The sequence below is a fragment of the Crocuta crocuta genome, unplaced genomic scaffold (genome assembly GCF_008692635.1).
Source record: "Crocuta crocuta isolate KB4526 unplaced genomic scaffold, BGI_CrCroc_1.0 scaffold28, whole genome shotgun sequence".
Taxonomy (NCBI): Eukaryota; Metazoa; Chordata; class Mammalia; order Carnivora; family Hyaenidae; genus Crocuta; species Crocuta crocuta.
In genome coordinates this window covers 2,967,377-2,987,155 of record NW_027533256.1, presented here as the reverse complement: position 1 = coordinate 2,987,155, position 19,779 = coordinate 2,967,377, and the positions used below count along the sequence as shown (strand labels likewise).

Genomic DNA, 19,779 nt, shown 5'->3' with positions numbered 1-19,779 from the left:
GTCCTATTTGTCAATAAAAGTGATGTTTGTATTTAAATATATATATGAATGCACCTAGAAGGATGGACCCAGAAGGTTGCACAGAGTCTCCACACATCTGGATATAGAGAGCTCGGAAAGCAGACAGATCTCTTCCTGTGTGCCTTTGACAGAGGGTGCACCTGCTGAGCTTTGAAGCCAAAACAGGACTATCAATAGGGGTAGTGTGACTCTCATGGCTGGGAGCAAGACAGGAACTTCCACCAGCGTCCAGCAGGTGGGCAGGACAGACCCCAACATTAGACAGGGCTACATCCAGTGGATATTGACAAGGAAGGAACATCTCCTGAAAGGAAGACCCCCTAGCCAGCCCCATCCCACACCAGGAGTAGTCACAAACCCCCCGGTTCTGTAAATCCACGCAGGGAAGAAGATGGGATTGTGAACTGACCGAGTTGAACCTGAAATAACCAAGTTTATTTCAGCAGAATGAGAATGTGACATAAATTAGTTTTAATTACAGAAAATTAAAGGGTCATTCCTTGCACAGTTACCTGAAGTTATGAAGATTATAAATGTCATCATTTGGGGCGCCTGGGTGGCTCAGTCGGTTAAGCATCCAACTTCGGCTCAGGTCAGGACCTCGTGGTCTGTGAGTTCGAGCCTCGCATGCGGCTCTGTGCTGACAGCTCAGAGCCTGGAGCCTGCTTCAGATTCTGTGTCTCCCTCTCTCTATGCCCCTACCCCAGTTGTGCTCTCTCTTGCTCTTAAAACTAAATAAAACATTAAAAATAAATAAATAAATAAATGTCATCATCCCCATAAAAACAGCATGTCCACGCTATCCAGTGTCCCACAGAGGGCAAACTTAGCCTCTGACACACAGAGTCCTTATTTCCTTCAAATACATTGATACAGAGACACCAGCCCAGACCAACGGTATCCTCATCTCTAGGGCAGGGATTGCTTGCTCATTTGTTTGTTTGTTTGTTTGTTTTAAAGATCCTTGGATTATTCTCATGCACCACTGGAAACTACTTTAGATCTTCCTGTTCATGCCTGTGTATAGACAATGCACTGGCTGGACAGACATGAGCAGACAATTGAGGATCTTTCCCCTTGTTACTAGTGCGTTTTCTGTCCTCCTGTTGTGGCCAAATTTCAAATATGGCCACATTAGACTCAGCCAGAAAGAAGTCCCAACTATAGTTCAATTTCACTTCTTCTAATCTGCTAGAAATCACACTAGTGGTTCATCCCCTGCTCAGATGAGCCAGTGAGGAGACGACAGCAGGGGTGGGAGGGACCTGCGCGGGAGCCCTGAGTCTCTCAAGATGCGCAGAGGGTACTGCCCCCAGTTGTGCGCTTCTCTGATGATGCTCACAAATCTCCCATTGCTACTTTGTCTTTGGAGACCCACAAAAGGATCCAATGGTCACAGGACAGAAATATACCAAGAATGGGTTCATTGCTAGACATGAAACTAACTAGAAACTCTCTCAAAATGGGCATGTCAGAGTATAGAGGATGAGGCAGTCTGCCATCCCGGGGTCCAGTGACCACTGCCAGGCTGTCTCTCTCCTTAGGTAAGGAGGAGAAAGGTGGGCATCACCTGGCGGTGGTGGGCACAAAACCCTACAGCCAAGTCAAAAAACTGGAAGTTAGGTAATGAGATAACGGTCTCTGCCTTCAAAGCAAGATGAAGAAGCCCATTAACAGACTTTGCGAGGGGGACTGGAGAGGCGACAGTGATGGATGGAACAGGACAGCAGGCAGAGATATGCCTCTGGACATGTGAGAGGACTCAAGATTGGCAAAGAAAGCTAGGACGCCGTCAGACTAGCTTTGCCCCCTCACATACACCTTTGGCCCCCTCTACCTTAGGAGACTGACTTGGGTAGATTTCACCAAGAGTTTCAGACCCTCTGGCCTAAAGGCTGGTGCAGCCACTGGGCCACACTGCAGAGATTAGAAGGAAGGAGGAGGGTGAGGTCAGGGTATGTATTTATTGCTCCGGAGGCCTGCCTGCAAGGTCACCTGAGGCCAGCTCTGTCCCTAGACACAGTCCTGACTCTCTCAAAATGGCCACCTGCACGTGGATCTCCCCCTCATGCTGCACCTGCTCCCTCCCCTGTCATTGGGGGTGAGTTAGGGAGGGTGACAGCTGGGAAACTACTAAGCCACAGGTCACCGCACTTTCCAGTGCAGCTCCCCTACACCCCCACCTTTGTGAATGAAACCTCATCAGATGGCCCTGCATTGGGCTACCTCTTATTTCCTATTAGGCCCTGGCTAATATAGACACCAACAGCCCCTAGATCTGCTCCTGGCCACTCTCAGATGTCTGTGGGAAAAGACAGAATACATATTCGATGGTATTGAAAAATTATTCTAGGGACGCCTGGGTGGCTCAGTCGGTTAAACAGCCGACTTCAGCTCAGGTCATGATCTCACGGTTCATGGGTTTGAGCCCCACATCGGGTTCTGTGCTCACAGCTAGCTCAGAGCCTGGAGCCTGTTTCAGATTCTGTATCTCCCTCTCTCACTAACCCTCCCCTGCTCACGCTGTCTCTCTCTCTCTCTCTCTCTCTCTCTCTCTCTCTCTCAGAAATAAATAAAACATTTAAAGAAAACTTTTTAAAGAAAACGGATTATATCTGAAGAAGTAACCGGGGCACAAGAAAAAGCTTATAAGAGCCCGTGAAATATGTCTCTAACTTTTTCTCCTTTTTGAGCCACCATCGTACTTTTGAGTACAATTGGCTAAAAAATTAGTGTGCAGGGCTTTTTAAATTGCTGGGAGAAATGGTACCCCCCCTAGCCCAATAATTGAATTGCTTAATTGAGAACATAAATCTCTATTGTGAACGCTGACAGTTTCTCTTTAAGGGCCATGTGTGGTACATCTACCAGCCTGGGCTCTATTGTTTTATAGACGTGTCAGGTAAGTGCTTTTAACACAAAGTATTCCTCCCTTGATATGCACTAAGTAATAAAAGTTAAGTTGTTCTTAAAATGATTTTGTGTTTCCGTTTCAGCTATAAGTTAGCGCCTGCTTTTTAAGGCTAAGAACGTGTCTAATGCAAAGTGTCATTAATTAGCTTCCTGATGGCCCATTTGTTCTGGGATTCCATGCCTCTTCAACAAATTGCTAAGCTGTTAATGGAAAACGATATTTTGTTAGGTAGACTTGGGGAGGTGTTGGATTTGTTCCTGAAACAGCGTGCTAGAGTCAGACTTTGGGCTCCTAGCTCATAGATGTTTTTACAGATGTAGTTACTTATTAGAATACTAATTTTTGTGTTTCATTGTAATATTTTGGCTGTTCTGTTCGTTTTATTGGCTTATACGTGGGTCATACTTTTCATAAATCCTTAGAAACTGGAAATAAGGGGGGAAGCTTGATTATCTCAAAGAAAATTCTATAGTTCTGTTCAACAACCAACACCCAGTGGAAACATGAGGCTGCAAGGAATACCCATGCCACACATAAGGGGGTGGGTTCCCTCCTCTCATCGAATTGCCTGGCAACTGCCCAGGGAAAAAGGAACCATCAGAAAATGGTGAAATGAAAGGCAATAATGACAGCCAATCAGAAGAAACCAAATGGAAAACCCACCAAAACTCCATGACGATGTGAGAATAAAAGAGAAATTGTCCAGAGATGTTCCATCATAGGACATAAATAGGTAGTCAGCAATATGCAATATTGATTAAAGGATTCAGGAAAAGATGTGTAAGGAACAAACCGAGTGATGGAGGGTCTGTGCTGAATTTTTGGTCAATACCCAAGTCACACGCACAAACTGCTGTTGCCCCATAGGCTTGCAGAAGTGTCCAAGGCACTTGGCTAATGGCTGAGAATTTGTCCCTAGTGATGAATTTAGTTGTACAAATGTTTAGTTTGTATGATAAGGGAGGGGTAGAGGATAGTATGCTAAAGAGCGACTCTCAGGCCTTAATTCTCTCTCTCTCTCTCTCTCTCACACACACACACACACACACACACACAGAGCCCATGTTTGGGTCTGAATGACTTCTTTGGGTCATATTTAAGGCTCCTGACCCTCAAACACACACGCATAGACACTTATGCACCTTCATGCCTCCATACCCTGCTTATGACACTTGTTTCCTCTTCTTAGCAGCCTCTTCTTCTCCTTCTCCTCCTTTTTCTTTTTTTATTTGCGAGAAAGAGCACATGCATGAACATGTGCACATGAGCGGGGAGGGGCAAAGGGAAAGAAAGAATCTTGAGGAGGCCCCATGCCCAGCTTGGAGCCCGTCACAGAGCTTGATCTCATGACTATGGTGAAATCATGACATGAGCTAAAATCAAGAGTCAGACACTTAACCACCTGAGCCACCCAGGTGCCCCCTGGCAGCCTCTTCTATTCTTCTGGCATTTAAATTTAGGTTTATATTGATAACCCCAAAGAATTACTCTTCCCCATATCGTCTTCTGTCTNGGGAGAGGAGAGGGATGAGAAGGAGAAGTGTCCATGGAGGGTAGAAGCCCCTTAACAAATGGGTTAAGAGTCCACCATAGACAAGCTCTGCTGGCCCCCCTTCATTCTGCAGGATGTGGGTGTTCCTGAGGCCCTCCTCTACTTCAGCCTCCCCCAAGGGGGTCCCTCTGATTGCTGGGCCTCTGACATTGGGTGTCACTGGGGTGAGAAATTTCCCTTCAGAAGAGCCACGGGCACACCATGTCTGCCTCTGGCCCTGCAACCTCACCATCCTCAGTCTTCTGGGGATGAGCTCATAGCCTGGCCAGTCTGGAAGCTCAGTCTCTGAGACAAAGCGGTAAATGCACACACGACGACTCACAACACGGTCTTGCACAGCTGCTCTTCGCATGGTCAAGGGGGGAGAAGACATCTGGCTCTTGCTAAGTGCTTATCATGGACCCCGTGCTTTACAGATATCATCTTTTTACAGCCCACCAGCTAAAGCCCACCCAGAACACACATGTAACCTAAGTTAGATTTATTAGCTCATCGCAGCGAGAGAGAGCAAGACCAAAGGAATCACAGAACATCTCATAAGGTGGGGGTTAAGCAAGGTTACTTACTGAGATTGGGAATGGCTTGGACCAAGGGATCGGTCATAATCTGCAAACTAGGGAGTTGTAGAGCACACGAATCATACAGATATACACCCATGTTCCTAGCGGGATTATTTTTGCAATGGCCAAAAGGCAGAAGCAGCCCAAATGTCCCCTGATGGATGAACAGATAAACACAATGTGGTACATACATATGATGGGATATTATTCAGCCTTCAAAAGGAAGACAATCCTTACACATGGTACAACACAGACGAACCTTGGAGAAATCATGCTAAGTGACAAAAAGGCAAATACTGAGTGATTCCACTTATATAAGCTACCCAGAGTTATCCAGTTAATACAGACGGAAAGTAGAATGCTGATTTCCAGGGGCCAGAGAGAGGAGAGAATGGGGAGTTACTGTTTCATGGGTACCAAGTGTCAGTTTGACAGGCTGAAGTGTTCCGCAGATGGGCAGTGGTACCGAGCGCATCCGAATGGTGGATTTTATGTCTATTTTACCACAATAAAAAAAAGAAGTCACACGGAGTTACCACCAGATCACCTCATCCGATGTCCTGTGAGAACACACGCGTCTGCACAGACTAAAAGAGTTTGAGCTCAAGCAGGTCTCGTGCCTGCAGTGGCTGAGTTCAGTTTACGTTTGGCACGTCACAGAACAGCTTTGCCAAGATGCGGTTTCTGTTTTAATTCTCTGTTTGCCCATCCCACACTAGCTGTTAAATGAGCTGTCTCTGACATTTCCAGTCTCATTAGTTGGTTGGTCTATTCCTCTGGACAATTGAAACTAGTGGATTCGAGATTCTAACCCAAAGCAGTCGTAATGTAGCTCAACCTGTGATTTTCGACTATAGGGCTCCTGTCGAGGGTAAAGCAAGGCTTTGAAATCTGTGTTGTCCACTTGTCCCAAATCTATAACAAACACCACTCAACAATATCCACTGTTCCGTGCATGAGAAAACACACAAGTAAATCCGGCATTGCCGGGTGTCGGGGACCTCACAGACGGAAGGGCGAAACAGACATAGGCACAGTTCAGTGTAAGAAAGGATGACACGTTTAGAGGCAAATGATTCGATGCATGCAAAGCATCTATATAACTGTGACAGTCCTGGCTTACATTTGGTTAAAATCTTTTGTCAAAGAAATGAGTCTCCTTCTTGGTTATCAGAGATGGGGTGAGATGCATTATATTTAAGTTGGTAACGCTGTCGGAAAACGTAACACATTTTGTTCGAAGTATAAATATGGTGTTAGAATCGCTCCTAAGAGTAGATTTAGATAAAGCAGAGCAAGAGAGCAAAATAATTCATAACACATGCACATAATTTAAAGCTAGGGTCAGCAAGCATTCTCTGTGAAGGGTCAGATAGTAACTATTTTAGGCTTCCCAGGCCCTACCCAGCCAAAGCCGCTATGCCAGCAAATGAGGGCGGCTCTATTCCAATAAAACTTTCTTTATGAGTACTGAAATTTGAATGTAATATCATTTTCGCAGGTCATAAAATGTTATTCTTCTTTTTAACTTTTTCCCCAACCAGTTGAAAATGTACAAACCACTCTTGGCTCTGAGGCTGTGGAAACAACTTTGGCCCGCGGCAAGGGTTTGTGGAGCCCTGCTCTCAAAGCTCGTTTCTCAAAGTTTGGCAGACGGTCCAGCCACGTCAGCAGCACCCAGGGGCTCGTTAGAAATGCAGAACCTCACGCCCCACCCCAGACCCACTGAAAGAGAATCTGCATCTTAAGAACACCCCTTTGTGTCTGCTTTGCACACCCGAGTTTGAGAAGCATTCGTATAAGGTCTCTGCAGCTCTGAAGCCAGACTGGCCAATCCCAGTTCTAAAATATGACTTCCCAGACAGGTGACCCTGGGGAGGTTCTAAACTTCCCCATGCCTCAGTTTCCTCGTGCGCAAGGTGGAAATGACAGTATTGTCTCCCTCAGCAGGATTGTGAGAAGTACACACACACACACACACACACACACACACACACACACACAGAGCTTAAACAGAATTCGTCATGACTATAACAAAATCTCACGTTATGTGACAGTTGACCCTTGAATCACATGGCTGTGAACTGCACGGGTACACTTATGCATGAGGTTTTTTTCCAACAAATACAGGAAAGTGCTATCAATGTATTTTCTCTTCAATATGATTTTCTTCTTTTTCTTTTTCTGTTTTTTATTTTCTTTTAGAGACAGAGAAGGAGCATGAGCAGGGAAAGGGGCAGAGAGAGAGAGAATCTCAAGGAGGCCCCATGCTCAGAACAGAGTCTGACGTAGGGCTCCATCCCACAACCCTGGGATCATGACCTGAGCCAAAATCAAGAGTCAGATGCTCAACCAACTGAACCACCCAGGTGCCCCTAGTATGATTTTCTTCATAACACTTTCTTTTCTCTAGCTTCTTTACTGTAAAAATACAGCATATAATACATATACAAAGCAGGTGTTTCATTGCCATTTATGTTATTGGTAAGGCTTCTGTCAACAGCAGGCTATTACTAGTTAAGTTTGGGGTTACTCAAAAACTATATGTGGATTTTTGAGCATGTGGGGGGCTGGTACCCCTCACCCCCACATTGTTCAAGAGTCGACTGCATTTTCACAGGCCACCATCTTAGTCAGGCATGGTTTACCCCAATTCACAGAGGAAACTGTGGCCCAGAGAATTGGAAACATTTGCCTCGGGTCACAAAACAGAGGTCTTTCAGGCTCCAGATTTGGTCCTGAGGCTAATGAAGGGTTCAAGGGTTAAAAAAAAAAAAAAAGGCTGCCCTCCCCAAGCACCTGGGTCTTCATGTCCAGAGCTCCATTCAGACTCCCAGGAATCGCTTACAGCTCCCCAGACCCCTGCACCCCAGGTGTCCAGCTCTCCAGCTCGGCCACTCAGGGCTCTCCCTGACCGGGACCCCCAAGTCACCCTTCCATTCATTGACATTTATCTTCCGATACGTTGCCTAGCGTTTTTTTTTACAACTTCTCTTTCTAGTTCTAGACTGTAAATTTTCTCTGCTGAATCTTGTAGCTGACTGACTGTTTTTCATTATATTTGTAGGGCTCTTNCATGACACCATGGAGGGAAAAAAAAAAAAAAAAAAAAGCCAATCCCTTTATTTGAGAATCCTGACATTTATTAGCATAATAAAACTCTCAAGATGGAATTGCAGTTTTCCAGACAGTAATTTCATCTGCAGGACAACTTACGAGGAATTTATTTTAAGGCCAGGTAAAACCTAAAATATATGAGACATGCAGAAAGTGCGGGCCCCAAATAAAATGAAATAAATGTGTTAGGCATGGAAAACCCAGCTGTTGTCTCTCACATATTAATTAGGGGTGACAGAAACAACAGCTCAGGGGTTCAGGTTCTCAACCCTTGGTCTGCTTTTCAGAGCTGCCGCTAGTTCTCGGAATAAGAAGTTTCTTCTTACACCTTGAAAATCATCAACACCATATTCCCCTGACACATCGCTGCTGAGCCCGGAATAATTGCTGCTGTTAGCACAGTTGTTATGAGCAATGTTTTCCATTTAGATAAAGCTTTCCTATTGCTCATGTAGCTGACCCTCCAAAGAACCCAGTGACGGCCAGATAGAAAGCTCTCTTCTCAGTATACGGAGCTGTCGTGAGGTTAAATGACTTGAGCAAAGTCACATAGTTTGTAAGTAGCTTGGCCAACACTAAAATTCGGTTCATCCACTGGGTTTCTCACAAAAGAAAATCTAACCATAATCGGTAATGGTTTTAAAGCACTTCCGCGTCCAGGAAGCAGGTTTCCGCCCTTCTCTTGGTTTTATTCATTCAGGGGCCCTGTGAGACAGCAGACGGGGGTCAGGTTGCAAAGCTGACATTACCGAACACTCAGCTCAGGAGCACCATTCCGGGGGGAGCCGCAGAGGGAGGCGGGGAAGGAGGGCCACACCAGAGGGGGTGGGCTCATCTGGCCACCCCTTGGTTCCTTCATGACTCGTGGCTCAGTCTTGCAGGACTGTCTTCCCAGAGGTCGTAGGAAGAGTCGCCTGTCCGAACTGCCCCCCTGGGAGGAGGAAGAGAGAACTAATCCACCAGCTGCCGTCTCCCATTGACCCAGGCTTCACCTCACGGGGAGTTAACTGCCCTACTCATGTTGTCCGGTGTCTACTGTGTCTGCAGCCATAGGGGATGAGAGGCCCAGAGCCCCACGTGGGGCAAGGAGGCATTGGCTCATCTCACATGAAGCTGCTGGGCCCAGTGAAGAAAAACAGTCTGCTCAGAACTAATTGCAGTGACGGTGACCGGGCTGTAAGAAGCAGCCAAGGATGTGAAGAGTAGGAGAGGCAAGAGGTGAAGTAGAGCGTAGGAGGTGTGTGACGTAAGAGATGTATAATGTAAGAGATGTGTGATATGACCATCAAGTAATGCGAGCCCATCCACCGACAAGGCACACAGCCCATCCATCCTCCCGCTCCCACCAAATACAGGGCTGCTAGCAGGGTGGGCAGTTGAACACAAGTCTGCTTGATGCCACTATAATATTCCCCTCCCAGCATGCTGTCTCTATGCATATGTCCATAAACGTGGAACCGGAGTAGGCACAAAGACCCCGCCCCTGAGAGTTATCAAGGGGTCACCGGAAGAATCTTGTTGATATGAAAAACATACCCAGACTACGTGAACGCGAGGATCAAAATCAAAAGGACTGTAAAGGCAGAAGTAATCATTTGAATAACCCACACAAAGAGGGGTAAATCCCAGAGAGCAAAGGCTTTCTTGGATTTACAAGTCAACCCAGGTTTGGGGCACAGCTATGGGAGTACATGGAACCACTGCCTCAATATTATAAAACCAGGGTCAAGATATGCCTCTGAGACCAAGCAGGGGCAGCAAACAAAGAAGGCAGGGCAGTATCAGTCACCTGCTCTGGAAGCTGGGTCTCAGAAGCCATAGGTAATTCCAACGATAAAATCAATGAGGGCAATAACGTCCACCATTAAAGACGCAGCGGCCATATTTTCCATGTAAAATTTCCATGGAAATTTACATGCAACATTTCTTCTGTACCCATGACTTTATAAACAGAACGGGTAGGAAATGACTAGAAGTGACTGCAGATTTGTGTTGGAAAGCTTTCAGGAGAACTGCATTCATTCAAACAAACATTTACTGAAGGTCTACCATATGTTAAACTCAGAGTTCGGCACTGGAATTATTTTGGATTATGAAAACGTGGTCCGTGTGCTCTAGCAGCTCACTTTAGGGCAGCCGCAGTAGACAGGCTTCATCTTCTGAAGTCATAACTAAACTCTTCGTGAAAGAGTTGCATCAGCTATTTGCAATTTCTGTCCTGGGCATCGGGACAGAGACTGATGGCACATATGCCATATATTTCATATCCCTTGAGGCTAAGTAATCTATATACCCCACTGGATAGTGATGGACCTTCCAGAAGGCCATAAGGAAGGATTTGAGCTGGGAAATTCTTAAGTTGAGTTCAAAAACCGGATGCCCAAAGAAGTCCGATTGATAAGGGGGGGAAAATCACTCAAACAACAGATGGTAGTCTGGTGGGCTGTCCCTCTGTCCACAGGGTTCCTGCAGTAGCTCTCCTCCTGACACAGTGATAATCTCCTCCTAAAAGGAAAAACAAAAAGGAAAGATCACTTATAATCAAGCAAGGGAAATAAGCATCCGCCAGAGAGAGATCAGTTCAAGATAGAAAGTCTATGGAGTGCCTGGGTGGCTCAGTTAGTTAAGCATCCAACTTCGGCTCATGGCATGATCTCACAGTTAGTGTGTTCGAGCCCCGTGTTGGGCTCTGTGCTGACAGCCATCCCAAAGCCTGGAGCCTGTTTCAGATTCTGTATCTCCTTCTCTCTCTGACCCTCCCCTGCTCACGCTCTCTCTCTCTCTCTCTCTCAGAAATAAATAAAACATTCTATAAAAAGATAGAAAGTCAATGAATAGGTATCTGCCTTCCCCTCACCCAAATTTATAGAAATGACACGGGGAAAAGTCTGCTTTTACAAAGAAGTAAATCCCTACTGAGAAAACGGAGAGAAATCCAATATGGGAAAATAAGAAGGAAGGCCATCCACAAAGCTAAGTGTTCAAGAGTACTGAAAAAACAAAAGCCCTACAAAATGAGATTGTCAGAGGAGATAAAGTGAGGTGGGGGCTGGGGAACCCCAGATGGCAAAGGTCTTTGCCTCAGGCAGATCAGAAGCGGGGAAAGACCACTAAAGGTCCTACGCCCCCATGCCCAAAAGATGAGCTACTCACTGTCAACTCCAACCCTTACAGAGAATAGATTTGGGAAACAGGGATTGTTTCCACTTGTGGATAAACAGGAAATTCCAAGTCCGGACACCACCTCATAGCTCAAAATTTATAAATATTTAAGGGAAAATCACACCCATAAAATGGACACCCAAGAGAATATCAAGTTTATAAAACAAACTGAAAGCGCCTTGAAGGGATGGGTATTCATCTCCTCGGGAGAATAAGAACATAAATCATCCATGAAATAAGAATGGGCTTTATTTTTTTCAAAATTAAAGAACCTGGAAATGAAAACAATGCCATTTAAATAAAAATTTCCATAGAAGACCTGAGGGGCAGAATGGACATAACTAAAGAGCAATTCCATTGCTGGAGGAACTGACACATCAGTAGGAAAGGAGACGTCCAAGTAGAAAATGGACAGAGGGTGGGGCGTGTGGGTGGCTCAGTTGCTTAAGCATTCAACTTCAGCTCAGGTCATGATCTCGCTGGTTTATGGGTTTGAGCCCCTCTTCCGGCTCTGTGCTGACAGCTCAGGGCCTAGGTTCTACTTTGGATTCTGTGTCTCCCTCCCTCTCTCTCTTTCTCTCTGCCCCTCTCTCTCTCATACCCTATCTCTCTCTCTCTCTAAAATAAATAAACATGAAAAAAAAAATTTTTTTAAATGGACAGAAGATAGGAATGGGCAATCCCCAGCAGAAATCCAAGTGGCCATTAAACATATGAAAAGATCCTCTGTGTCAGGAGGAACCAGAGAAATGCCAGCTAATCAACAGGGAGATATGGCATCTGTCCATCAAATGGGAAAAAATTAAAATGATTGATAACCCCCAGGGCTGGCAGCAGTGTGGGGCAACAGTCGCATCTTGCTTTGGCAGAAGCATGAATTGGTGCTACATTTCTGGGGGGCAATCTGGCAGATCTTTTCAAAGTAAACTGCGCATGATCTATCCAGCAATCCTAGTACCAGGGATCCATCCCAGAGAAATCCTTGCGCATGCGCCCTAAGCGGCATAGACAAGCAAAGGTCTGCAGCCCCGTTTGTGATCGTGGGAGCCTGGAAGTAAGTGGCCATCATGTGATGCTGCGGCCACGTACAAGGATGTGGTGTGTGTACTAAATAGAACCGTTTCAGTAACAGCCACCGTCCTGATAACTTACAAGTGTCAGGTACACTGTTTTGGCACTTTACACAGTGTTCTCTGAATGGAACCTCCCAGTGACCCTAAGGGGGCAAATGCTATTTTGAAACCCATTTTACTATGGAGGAAACTAAAGTATCAAAACGTCAGAAGATGCCCACAATCACACACAGTAATGAAGGTGGGATTTAAAACTTAGCAGCCTGCTTCCAGGGACCATGCTTTTAAAAAATACTCAATATGATACATTGATTCTGTTTAAAAAAAAATCAAATTGCTGAGCTATTGGTAAAGAACTGTCCAGTTTGGGTAAAAATTAACAAAACTATGTATTTCCTTATGTACATGAATTTCTACGTTAATGTCCAGGAAATACCTGGATAGGTACATGGCAAACTAATAATTCAAGGTGGAGGATGGAAGCGGAGATTTTAAATTTATTTCTGAGAGAGAAAGAGAGAGGGCACAAGTGAGCAGGGGAGAGGCAGAGAGAGAGGGAGACACAGAATCGGAAGCAGGTTCCAGGCTCCCAGCTGTCAGCACAGAGCCCAAAGTAGGGCTTAAACCCACTAACCATGAGAGCATGATCTGAGCCGAAGCCGGATGCTTAACCGACTGAGCCACCCATGGGAAGTGGGGATTTTAAATGTACAAGGCACAGGGTGCCTGGGTGGCTCAGTCAGTTAAACGTCAGACTTCGGCTTAGGTCACGATCTCATGGTTTGTGAGTTCGAGACCCACATCAGGCTCTGTGCTGATGGTGCAGATCCCACTTGGGTTTCTCTCTCTCCCTCCCTCTCTCTCTCTGCCCCTACCCTGATTGCATGCTCTCTCTCTTTCTCAAAAATAAATAAATAAATAAATTTTAAAAATCTTTAAAGAACAAGGCTTTCACCTTGTATTGTATCTAATTTTTCTTAGAATGTAATCATAAATTAATTGTGTAATTAAAATTTTAATTTATATATGCTGGATATCAGATTTCCACATGGACATAGATGAGCTCTCCTGTTAGTGGAAGAAATGAAATTGAATTGGCAGTCTCAAGCCCTAGATTTGGAAGAGAATAAAGACCTTCAAAGACCTTCCAGCCTTCCTATGCAGGAACCGCAGCATAGCATCTCTGAGAGATGGGCCTTTTCCCTTTGCNACACTTCCAGGAACGAGTTCATCACTGCTCAAGGCAGCTTCTATGGGACAGGGGAAACCAAGCAGTGCGGTACAGAGGAAAAAGGCACAAGCCTTAGAGACAGATGGCTTGAGTATTAACTCCTGAACCTGGTGGTACCAGCCACAAAAACTTAGGGAAGATATCTAAGCTAACTGGCTTTGGTTTCCTGATCTGTGAGATGGGACTCATACGCCTCCCTCACAGAGCTGCCATGAAGATTAAGTGAGAACACGATGTACTGCAATAGGCACAATACCTGATACAGAGAAGCTGCCGATATCTCTCTCTCTCTGTCTCTCTTTCCTAGAGTTGTTAGAAGGCTCTTCCCACCACAGGTAGAAGTCTGCCTTCAACCTGGTTAGTCCAGTTTTCCAACATTACTCTCCACCCGGTGTCTAGGTATTTGTAAATGGGTGATTTTCTATGTACTTGACTTATAAGGTCAAGTCAAGAGCTGTCCCCCAGAGCCCTGGGGACCTCCATGAAGAAAAAACAATACAAATCCAAGAGTCCCTATTGCAGCAAAAACCCAGCGAGATGGTCCAGTAATTCTGTGAAGCTTTGCACAGGGACAAAGCTCAGGGAGACGGTGAGCTACCACGACTCTGTCTCTCGGCCTGTCTTCCAGGTCATCGAGTTTCCACCTTTGGCTTTCTCCCAGTCACCAGTTACCACTGTGCCAACAGCCACATGAACACAAAAGTTGCTTCTGTCTACAGAGGTTGTTCGGAAGGCAACGTCTTTCCCAGCGAGAGGTCCACAGCAGGGGAACAAATAACAAAAAAGGGGTTCTGGAAAACAAGAACCCCCATACCACTTCACAGTTACGCAGTTCTGTTACGTACACTGCCTCATCTAATGGTCGTGGGGTCTGAACTAAGTATTATTTACATCCATTTGCCTGGTTAGGAAACGAAAGTTCAATGAGGCTAAGGAACCTGTCCAAGGCCACACACGTACCAAGCAGTAAAGCTGTAGTTGGAACAAGAGACATGGGAACTCTACCAGAAGAGCTTCTCAAACTATGGGGCTGACAGCTAGGCTTCAGCTAACTCTACAGAGCTGCCAGAGACCTGCCTAGAATGTTCTCAGGCAGGACATCCTAGGGATGAGTTGGGGGTGAGATGCAGGCTTGGACAGAAGGTGGGTCAACTAGCTCTTAAGTGTTGACAGCAGGGAGCCCTCAGATACTCGAGATGAGAAGAGCTTAGGAACCGGGTACCCGTATCAGTCAGGGGGTAAGCCAGAGAGAACAGAGGGCCCCAGAGCCTGTCTAGACAACCTCTACTCTCTTCCACCCCAATGTTCCATGTCCCTGTGATCCTACAGACCGTCTGGGGCTGCCTGCCCCCTCTCCACCTCACCTCTTACAACACCTACAACCTGGCGCTCCTTCAGCTCAAGTTTCTACCAGTCCCGTCTCCTGACCGGCTCCCCCCACCAACCCCAAGGGATACCTTGTGGAAATCAATGAGATCGGTGAGGGTCGCGTGGCGATTGGGGTCTACTCCCAGGAAGCTGTAAAAATCTGCAGAGGCATCGACGAGAAAGTGCTTGAACCCTTTCTGCAGGCGATAGGAGAGGGTGTAGCCCCAGATTTTCTCACTGACCCGGACCAAAAATGCTCCCTCCGTCATGTTCTCCAGGAGATCTTCTGCATCTTCTCGGCTAATAATCCCTGGTTTCAAAAAGAAAAAGAAAAGAAGTCTGTAGGTTCAGCAAACCTTTCTCCTGCCTCTCTCCCCCACTCATCCCTGCCCCTCATCCTCCTTCAAGGGCATCAGGAAGGGGAGCTACAGGGGGATCAGGCACTTGCCTCATTCCACAGGGGACTCATCTGGGCCCAGAACAAGCAGCTGTGAGCCTGGGGGCAGAATTTCTCCCAGGACCTCAGGTTAGCATACTTGCCTCCGAATTAAGCCACGCTAACTTGGATGTATTGGGTAAGCAAACAATGAACAGTGAGCCAGAATTATAGCATCCATCGATTACAAATAAGAGTCCTGCTCTGATGACAACACCGGTGTGACTTACGACTATTAGCCCAATACCCTTCCTGCACCCGTTAATGAGCGCCTGAAAACAGTACGTGCTCTTAAGAAGAAAGAGGGCTTCCTCCATCCACCTGCGGACACCAGGCAAACAGCTCAAAGAACAAAATTTTCCCAGGTTCTACAGTTCTTGACAATGTGCTTTCACCACAGTGAAAGGAGGGAGAGCATCATCTCACCCCTTCTGACTGGGGAGGGAGCACACTGCTCTCCAGGGATCATGGAGACTTTCTGCCTCTGCCCATGACCAGGGCTGGCTAAGGGATGTGGCCTTACCATACGATGCTCCACGGACTCATTCTAGCATGATTGCTGGAGAATGCAACTGTAGATCCCTTCTGAGCCAATTCTTACCCGCCAAAAATGGGACATGTAGTGTTTCCTGAAACTTCTCTCCTTCCTCCCTTTAATAAGTATGTACTAAGCACTCTGTAGGAGCCAAGCCCCATGCTCAGCACCTGGGAGTCAGCACTGAATGAGAAACAGTTCCTGCCTTCCAGAAGTTTTGACTCTGGACAGAAATAAAGATTGGAAGAATTTTCCTGTTTTGCTTTCTTTTGTTTGGTTTTAAAGAAAGGTTGGGGGCGCCTTGGTGGATTAGTCCGTTAAGTGTCTGACTTCGGCTCAGGTCACGATCTCACCGTCCATGAGTTCGAGCCCCGCATCAGGCTCGACAGCTGACAGCTCAGAGCCAGGAGCCTGCTTTGGATTCTGTGTCTCCCTTTCTCTCTGCTCCTCCCCCATTCATGCTCTGTCTCTCTCTGTGTCTCAAAAATAAATTTTAAAAAAAGTTAAAAAATTAAAAAAAGAAGAAAAAAAAAAGAAAAGGCTCACCATAACCAGTGGTGATCAAGGCCACAGGCACTGTGAGAACTGGTTGCCTCCCCACTCAGCTCTGGCCCCAGGGGTAGAAGTAACATCTAGACTGAGACCAGAAGGGTTAAAACAGAGGCGTGAGGCAAGGATCTACTTTGCAAAAGAGGTTAGCTCACGGTTCTTCATGGCAGGAAGGGAGCCCAAAGAGGCAGGAGGGGAGACCAACTTAGGAGATGGGCAGTGGCAACATACACAGAGATCGGCAGGGACCAAGCTCCCATGCCCTCCCCCAACCATTAGAAGGATTCTAGACCTAATTCTGAGGGCAACGAGAAACTACTGGGGTTTCCGAAGCAGAAGATTATGAGAAAGTTCAGGAATGAAAAAATGGCTGTGGGGGGGGGGGGTTATGAATTAGAGGCACACAAGCTAGAGATCTCAGTGCAATAAGGACTCCTTCATCTAAGCATTGCTTCAGAGCTACATTTCCACAGCCGCAGCCTTGGAATCCAGCTCCCAGACCACTAGTCTGCCAGAAATGGCTTCTATATTGAAGCTTGGGGGCAAAAGGACACATTGTGGGTTCCAGGAGAAGCTTCATTTCATGGCCAGCATGGAGCACCATCTGGAGCCTCAGTGGGCCTCGTCTCCTTCAGTCTTCCTACCATCCCAATTATCATCAGTTCAAAACTCAGGACACTGAGGGTCAGCAAGAAAAGGGACTTACCCAAGGTCACAGAGCTATTACATGGTGGAGCCAGAACTTGACCTCAGGTCCTCAGACTCCAAGTCCAGTGCTCTTTGCTCTACACCATGTTCTCTCAGGCAGAGGGCAGTATGCGCTGTGAAAGACGCAAGAAGGAGACGAATGGGGCCTGCAGAAAAGTCAGGGCGGGCCTTAGAGAGGCAATGAAGGGGGGTGAGAAGCAGGCCTCAGCGGCTGGGTAGAGTCCGTGGCAGTAAGCAGAGGTGGTGAGGTGAAAGGGGGGAAGGAGGGATACAATGAGTGGAGAGTCACAGCGAAGACTAAGAAGAAAGAGTCCCGGCACATTTACATAAATGCAACCTAAGAGCCGCCTAATCGAAGTCTCAGGACCAGAAGAGACATGGCGGATGGACTGAAAGTTCTAGCACATGTATGATCTGGATCCCACAGAAGACCAGAGAGGAGAATGGAGCGGAGGCAATATTTAAGAGTGATTCATCACAGACACGTCGCAGCGAAACTGCACAAACCCACTTAACATCTCGTTTTGTCAGCCAGAGAGAAAGGCCGATTGTCTACACAGAATGAACAATTACACTGATGGTGAACTTCTCAGTTGCACAGTAGAAGCCAGAGGACAATGGGGTAACATTTTCAGTGTGCTGAGAAAAAAAATAACAGCATTTAGTGAAACTATCTTTCAAGGAGGACAAAATAAAGACATCTTTGGGGTGGGGGGAGAGTTGAGAAAATTGACTATTAAGGATATTCTAAAGGATGTACTTCAGGTAGAAGAAATTGGATCCTGGACAGACCATCTGAGAGGCTGGAAGGCATGAGGAGCACAGATACTGCAGTAAGTGAAAAATACATACTAACTTCCAAAATAATTCAAATAATGGGTAAGTTGAGGGTTTAAAAATAGATAGAACTGTAATGCTGACAACATCTGATCAGCTGAGAGTAGAATCAATGGGCTTAAAAAAATCCACGTGTTTACAGATGTTGGCGAGGATGCGGAGAAGAAGAATCTCTTTTGCACTGCTGAGGGGATGGCAAACTGGTGCAGCCACTCTGGAAGACGGTATGGAGGTTCCTCAAAAAATTAAAAATAGAACTACCCTGTGCCCCAGCAATTGCACTACTAGGTATTTATCCAAGGGATACAGGTGTGCTGATTGAAAGGGACACAGGCACCCAATGTGTACAGCAGCACTACCCACAGTAGCCAAAGTATGGAACGAGCCCAAATGTCCACTCACGGATGAATGGATAAAGAAGATGTGGTGTATATATATACAATGGAGTATTACTCAGCAATCAAAAGGAATGAAATCTTGCCATTTGCAACTATGTGGATGGAACTTGAGGGTATTATGTTAAGTGAAATTAGTCAGTCAGAGAAAGACAAATATCATATGACTTCACTCATATGAGAAATTTAAGATACAAAACATGAACATAAGGGAAGGGAAGCAAAAATAATATAAAAACAGGGAGGGGGACAAAACATAAGAGACTTAAATATAGAGAACAAACTGAGGGTTACTGGAGGGATTGTGGGAGGGGGGATGGGCTAAATGGGTAAGGGGCACTAAGGACTCTACTCCTGAAATCACTGTTGCACTATATGCTAACTAACTTGGATGTAAATTAAAAAATAAATAAAATGTTACTTAAAAAAATCCATGGGGCGCCTGGGTGGCTCAGTCAGTTAAGCGTCCGACTTCGGCTCAGGTCATGATCTCGCGGTTCGTGGGTTCGAGCCCCGCGTCAGGCTCTGTGCTGACAGCTAGCTCAGATCCTGGAGCCAGTTTCAGATTCTGTGTCTCGCTCCCTCTCTGACCCTCCCCTATTCACGCTGTCTCTCTCAGAAATAAATAAAACATTAAAAATTTTTTTAAAAAAATCCATGTGTTTAAGGGGTGCCTGGCTGGCGACTCCCGATCTTGGGGTCATGAATTCAAGCCCCATGTTGAGCGTACAGATTATCTAAATAAATAAAACTTCAAAAAAGAATAAAAAATAAAAATAGAGGCACCTGGGTGGCTCAGTCAGTTAAGCTTCCAACTCTTGATTTCAACTCAGGTCATGATCACACAGTTCATGAGATCGAGCCCCCAGTTGGGCTCTGCACTGACAGCACGGAACCCGCTTGGGATTCTCTCTCTCCCTTTCTCTCTGCCCCTCCCTCACTCACGCTCTCTCTCGTGTGTGCTCGTTCTCTCAAAATAGATAAACGTTAAAAATATATAAAAATAAATTAAAACTCTGTGTGTTTAGGAAGAGGGTAAAGATATACATCCACTTTACAATATGTGAAATATGCATGTTAAATCTTCTAAACTAACCACTAAAAAACAAGCACCAAACAACAGAGGTGGAAAAATACAATGAGAAAAAAATTTTTTCAACGAAGCATGAAACAAGCTAATAACTAAAAAATAACTACACTTTAGTTCCATTTATATTAAATTGAAAAGCTCACAAAACTAAACACTACAGCATTCGCAGATTAATATATAAACAAGAAACGAGGCAAAGAACCGATGGAGAAAATATTCAGGAGACGGATC

At 45.8% G+C, this 19,779-nt stretch overlaps 1 protein-coding gene across 2 annotated transcripts in view; it reads right to left on the bottom strand.

Annotated features, from left to right (window-relative positions):
* Window positions 1-10,264: 10,264 nt before the first annotated feature.
* SH2D4B (SH2 domain containing 4B) overlaps window positions 10,265-19,779 on the bottom strand; it is an 87,832-nt gene continuing 78,317 nt past the window's right edge. The window contains exons 7-8 of one of the 2 annotated variants that reach the window (XM_077746471.1): window positions 15,088-15,308; window positions 10,265-10,669 (exon numbers count right to left, since the gene is read on the bottom strand). In XM_077746471.1, coding sequence (XP_077602597.1) covers window positions 10,577-10,669; window positions 15,088-15,308 — 314 coding nt within the window. In that variant the 3' untranslated portion in view covers window positions 10,265-10,576. The remainder of the gene's footprint in view (window positions 10,670-15,087; window positions 15,309-19,779) is intronic. The other variant, XM_077746472.1, reaches the window with a different exon arrangement.